Below are 6,000 nucleotides of genomic sequence, written 5' to 3'. Positions count from 1 at the left end.
AGTGAGAAAGCAAGCCACCTGGTCCGAGACTCAAACTGTGGTCGGCCATGTGGGAGTCCAGCACCCTTATCCACCACGCCACCTGCCAGCCCTCAAACTATTTCTTTTAGTATTTCTCATAAGGCGCCTATGATGTCAGGAATCATCCCAGTCTATTTTTTACTTAGGGTTGTCTTTATTTTACCTTTATAATAGAAAACTAGTTTGCGGAATAAAAAGCTTCTTCTGGGCCAGCTCATTTCCAGATGTTGTTTCTTTTCCGCTCTCTAGAGTGCAGGCCCCCAGAAGGCAGGGTTTTGCCTTTCTCATAATCGATGATCCAACCTGCAATCGTCCGAGGCACATCCAATGCTCAATCAACACATCAGGTTGCTGAGCGACTGAGCTGCCCTCCAGTTATTAGCTGGCTGTTCCACAGCATGGCACACTGTGAAAAACAGAACTTATACTTTTTTTTTTTTTTGAGAGTTTTTGTTTTGTTTTGTTTTGTTTTGTTTTGTTTTGTTTTGCTATAGGGCGCATGCGCTCGCCCGACAGACAGAGAGGGACAGAGAGACAGAAAGCAAGAAATCACCCCCCAGGGGGGATGGGATGGCTGCAATCCCTTCTCCTCCATTCTCCTCTAGGGATCTTGGGCAAGCATGCACACCCACCCAGCGTGAGTTTAAGCCACCAGGTCTGGGATGCGAACCACAGTTGACTATGTGGGAGTCCAGCAACATAGCCATTACGCCAACTGCTGGCCCCCAGAACTTATACTTTTGCCAAAATTACTCATCATCATTTATCCAAGCCAGATGGCTAGAGCAGGCCCAGGCTTGTTGCCATCACCGACTTCACTTCCCTCTTCTTTCCCCTCCTCACCATCCTCCCCGACAGCTCCTTTGACCAGGAGCTCATTGTCTCACCTTTTGGGTCTCTGCAGAGTTTCCCATAAGCCTCGTTGTCTCTGCTCAGGCTCTGTTTCCTTTCCTTATCACACAGTCACAGGGATGCTGCCCAAATCTACACATAACCTTGTCATATTTTTACCCACAACCTTTTCATGATTTCCTGTGCTCTCGGGAAAATGGACAAATGTCCGATCATGGTGTCACCTTGTTCCCCTTCTGCCCTTGTCAGCCCTGCCGGTGCATCGCCCAGCTCGGCTTCACTTTTCAGCCACATCTGACACTCGTCTGGCATCCCTCTGGCTGGTCATCTCCTCATTTCCTGACTCTTCCCAACTATTCCTCTGACCTGGAAGTAACCCCCTTCGTTTTTTATTGTCCCCTCCTGCCCCTGGATGGCATAGGTCATGGTTATCTTCCCCAGAGGTACTTTGCGTTCTCTCCTACTCCCGTTACTTTAGCACCTCCCTGACAGTTGACATTTTTTATTTCCCCGCCACATTGTAAATTCCTCTGTCAAAGATGTCTTCCAACTCTTTATCTCCAGGCCTAACACGGTTTAGAGCCATCGCTGAGTAAATGTGAAGTAGAATATGCGAGGTTCAGCTGCAGTGGAACGCGCTGCTGAGGTCTGCTGCTCACGGGTGGAAGGCTTGAGGGAGGGACACGCTTAGTTCACGCCATAAAGGCTAAACAGGGTGTGTGTGCCTGGAGAGTCAGGGAGCTGGAGCAGGACGATCCTGACATGCCGAGACCCTGTCAAAACATCAGCATCTCTTTTTCTCTGTGCCTCATCAATGTATTTTTTTTTAAATGTTGGAAGCTAAAAGAAATGCTACCTTTCCCATTGCCCTGTCTTGTTTTTTTTGTTTGTTTGTTTTTGTTTTTTTAAATCTTTGTCTTCTTGGGACCAGCAGTTAGCGTAATGGCTATGTCGCTGGACTCCCACGTAGTCAACTGCGGTTTGCGTCCCGGACCCGGTGGCTTAAAACTCCCGCCGGGCGCGTGTGCGTGCGTGCCCAAGATCCCGAGAGGAGAATGGAGGAGAAGGGATTGCGGCGTGACTATCCCCCTTGGGGAGTGATTTCTCGCTTTCTGTCTATTTCTCTCTGTCTGGCGAGCGCATGCGCCCTATAGCAAAAACCTCTCCAAAAAAAGAAAAAGCAAAAATCTTTGTCTTCTTTGTTAGGCTTGTTTCAGCTATCGAAGATCCCTTGACATTTCCTAAAATTTTCACATAACTTGCTTTCATTTCTTAACAACATCTGAAAGACAGTGTTTCTTCCCATCCTTCTGGATCTTTATCCAATGACTGCTAAATGGGGTCCCAGTCTCGCTGACTGTACATCCATTCCCAGGACTAAGACAACCTCAGTTACAGCACAACTTCCGAGACCGTGAACAGCAAACAATTCTCTACTCCTGGTATCGGAAGATTTCAGTTGTCTTCGGAGACTGCCTACTTGTGCAGTTATTGCCGAAGCAAAGAACAGTACACACCCTCGTTTTAGCCAGGGCAAAGCAGAAGCTAATTTAGCAGGAGCTCTTTGTGCCAGGGCCCCGGCGTCCCTACACCCAGGTGGAGAACGGGCCGGAGACCCCAGTTCCCTGTCTTAAGATGGTTCTCCAAGGCTGCGAAATGCCTTAGAAAAAAAAATTGTATTTTTGGCAATTTAATCTAATGATTCAACAGAACTCTTGGGTCAGCCAGGCCTGAGTGTAATTGTAACTCTTGTAATTGGATATATTAGTGGTTCAGACTAGACTCAGAACAGTTATCAAAGAGAATCTCTTCTGATATGTTTAAGCAGCATGATAAAGTCTAAGGAGACATCAATATTTATTAACGACAGAGCATGCATGAGCTCTTCCTTGTTTTGTTTCAATAAATGCAAAAACTGGATGCGAGGGGTCAGCAGGTGGCATGGTGGTTAGGGGTGCTGGATTCCCACATGGCCGACTGTAGTTCGAGTCCCAGACCTGGCGGCCTACTTTCTCACTTTCCCTCTCTCTCTCTCATTCTGTCCTTCTCTGGTCAAATTGAAATAAACAAATGAATACGTAAGTAAATAAAGTTAAATAATTCTTTTTTTTTTTTTTTTTTGCTTACAATCTTTACTGAAGTTATACAAAAAGAATCCCCCAAAAGTGAAAAAAATACATTATATACAAAAACACTTTCCCTTGGGAGGAAGGCCTGTTCCCTCTCTGAACATGCAGTGCTCTCAACTGTAGCTCCAGCCTCCGCTGTCCCCTCTACTGCTGCCCGACTTCGGCCTGATTCTCAGCCTCCTCCATGTTTTCTGAAACTTCACCTCCACTGGAGACAGCATCCCCACTGCCTCCATTCACCTCTGGCTCTTGTTTGGCTTTCTTTGCCTCACCTTTCCGGGGGCTTTCTTCCTCTGGTTTCCTCTTTTTTACTGACAAGGTGGGAAATACCAGTCATATTTTGATGAAGAAGCACCATCTGTCGGCTTTCTATTGGCAATCATGGAGACTGAAGACCCTCCTCCACTGGAGGTGAAACCTGAGGTAGAGCTCTCCACCAGGGTGGCTTCCAGAGCCAATTCGGCTACACCCCCACTACGCTGGGCCTCCTTTGCATCTTCTATCTTTTCTCTAATCTCAGGTAGCTGTTCTTCCAGCTCCTCCATTTCTTCCTCATATTCCATAGGTGATCCTTCAGCTTCTTTCATCTGTTCATTTAGTTTAGCCATTCTCTTCTCAATGACTTCACTAGACTTGCTGAACAGACGTGCCACCGCCTCATCACACTGAGAGTTGTAGCCATAGGCCAAGCCCAGCTGGCAGTGGGTCTCTGCAAGGAGACGTCACGGGCATCTAGGTGCTGCTCTCGCAAGCTTAGGCAAGCCTGGAGCTCTCCCACAGCTTCAATATAGTTCTCAGATTCAACACTAGCTTCTCCAAGTTTAAGGGGTGCCTGTGCAGCATAAAGCTGGGCTGCTTCTGTTTCCTGCCTTTTAAAAATGATCTTTGCTAAATCCAGCATGTCCCCGGCAAGTGCTAGGTTCCCAGTCTCCCCCTCTTCATTTTCTTGAAGAGATTTGTTTTCAGGAGTTGAACTGTTTAGTGTTTCTTCAGCTTTGTCATGTTCTTCATCCTCTTCTTCTGAACCTTCAATTTCATCTATATTATCATTATTTTCTACCAGAGATTCATCTTGTTTTGTCTCCTTCTTCCTCTTCCACATGCACACCTTCTAAGGCGTTTCCCCGTACACCATTTTCCATTCTTGCCAATTCTATAAGTGATTTACCATTTAAAAAAAAGAAGGCTTCTCCACATTCATTAGCTGTTTCTCCATACTTCTTACCTAGAAGACTAACTGCTTCCTGGAACGCATTGACAGCTGCTGGAACATCTCCCATCACCAGATGTTTCTGTCCTAAACCCAAGAGTTTCTCAGCTTCACTATCCACATCCAGACTCTCCATTTTATCTGCAGAGGTTGAAGGAGCAGGGACACCTTCTTCAGTCTTGTCGGCGATGTGGGCAGTGGCTGGGGACTACGGGGGCCTCGGTTCCCCTGGGCCTGAGGTGGAGGACCAGGAGGCTAAATAGAGCCTGTGAAGAAAACACAGGGAATTTATAAAGACAGAGACTTCCTCAGGGACAGAAAATGGCAGATTCAAGTTCAATAATTCTAAAAAAAAAAAAAAAAAAAAAAAACTGGATGCTAAATCTGTCCTCCATGGGTGAAGTGGGAATATATGAGGATAACTAGCCCAAGTCTCAAAGAGGAAAAGACACTTAAATACTTTTAAAAGCTAAAATCATAAGGCATGGTTTCCTAACCCAGGCAAGAGAGGAACTAGCCTCCGATTCAGTCAGAGTGTGGGGACGGAAGCACAGGGTCAGCCATCTGGTCTCTCCCTCTTCTGCACTCACTTTCCTGGCTGTCACCCCTGATGCTCAAGACACAGAGACCTCGAGAGTCAGCACACGCCGTGGTGCAGGGTGACTACTTCCACACTGTACTCCCTGGGACACGCAGTGTTTACGTGGTGCCTGGCTCAAGGCGTTACCAATCGGACGTCCACTTCCCCTCCACAGATGAAAAAGCAAACATGAGCAGAAGCAGATTAAGGAGAACAAGTTATTATATGTGATATATAAAATATATACATTTTATATTATATCCATGCCATGTGAAGGATAAAGGCCTACTGAGGTCAACGGGAAGGGGAAAGGGAGCACCTAGAAGTTTCTCTGCCTCTGTTTGTGTCTGGAGGGAGCTGGGCCGTGGGTGCCAGCACCGCAGGTGGTACTGGTGGTGTGTCCGTGTCCGGGGATGGTGCTGATATTCGTACCCACGATGGATGTGCGGTGGCTGGATGGGCCCCGGCTAGCAGCAGATGTGTCTCCAATGCCATTTCCTGCCTGGACAGTGGCTCCTCTCGTGTAGGTTTAGGGGTGCCACGGCGCACTGGTGGAAACAGGAGCACAGGAGCATCTAACCATGGGGACGGTGTCCCCTCTGACCACACTGCCTGTGTTTGGCCAGGTAGCCCTCGGTGCCCAGAATGTAGGTGGCACTGACAGTGTGTCCGAGTCCAGGGATAGAACCAGCCTCTCCTACCGCAACAGCCCTACCGGTGCTGGGTGTCCCACTCAGTCCCACTTCGTAGCTGGTCACTCCAGATAGGAGCCTGGGGCTGGGCGGAAGCAGTCACCAAAGCTCTCACCATCCACAGGGGCTGCAGTGTTGTAAGTTCCAACGGGCCTCAGCCGTGTACCGTCCCCAGTGCCAGGCATCCTGGTGCTCACTACCATACTTGAAGCTGAGGCTGTGCCAGCAGAACGAGCACCTGGGTTGCTATTAAAGACCTGTTGGCTGTTGGCAGCTGGCTGAGTGTGGACAATGGCATTGTCAGACCTGCAACACCTGATTGGATTATGCTGCCGCTGGGGGGATGAGCTACAGGAGAGGTTAGCCCCATAGCTGGTGCTGGGGCTGCTGGATTACCCCAGAGAAAGAGCTTTCCACCCAGGGCCCCAAATCAGGGCTGCGGGGTGGTACCTAGATGGCTGAAAGCTGCCATCTTTGCCTGACTGTGAAGGCAAACGGGTCCCTTGGGATGAGGAA

At 48.4% G+C, this 6,000-nt stretch overlaps 1 protein-coding gene across 1 annotated transcript in view; it reads right to left on the bottom strand.

The window, feature by feature from the left end:
* Positions 1-235: 235 nt before the first annotated feature.
* LOC102472745 (nuclear autoantigenic sperm protein-like) overlaps positions 236-6,000 on the bottom strand; it is a 35,630-nt gene continuing 29,865 nt past the window's right edge. Inside the window, 10 exon segments of the mRNA XM_027775351.1 lie at positions 236-324; positions 3,105-3,159; positions 3,162-3,311; positions 3,313-3,340; positions 3,342-3,723; positions 3,726-4,075; positions 4,077-4,145; positions 4,221-4,420; positions 5,225-5,340; positions 5,600-5,762. Coding sequence (XP_027631152.1) covers positions 236-324; positions 3,105-3,159; positions 3,162-3,311; positions 3,313-3,340; positions 3,342-3,723; positions 3,726-4,075; positions 4,077-4,145; positions 4,221-4,420; positions 5,225-5,340; positions 5,600-5,762 — 1,602 coding nt within the window.

Source organism: Tupaia chinensis, unplaced genomic scaffold, assembly GCF_000334495.1.
Source record: "Tupaia chinensis unplaced genomic scaffold, TupChi_1.0 Scaffold000007_1, whole genome shotgun sequence".
In the NCBI taxonomy this organism is placed as follows: Eukaryota; Metazoa; Chordata; class Mammalia; order Scandentia; family Tupaiidae; genus Tupaia; species Tupaia belangeri.
The sequence above is the reverse complement of the archived record's forward strand: the minus strand, read 5'-3'. Positions and strand labels throughout refer to the sequence as shown.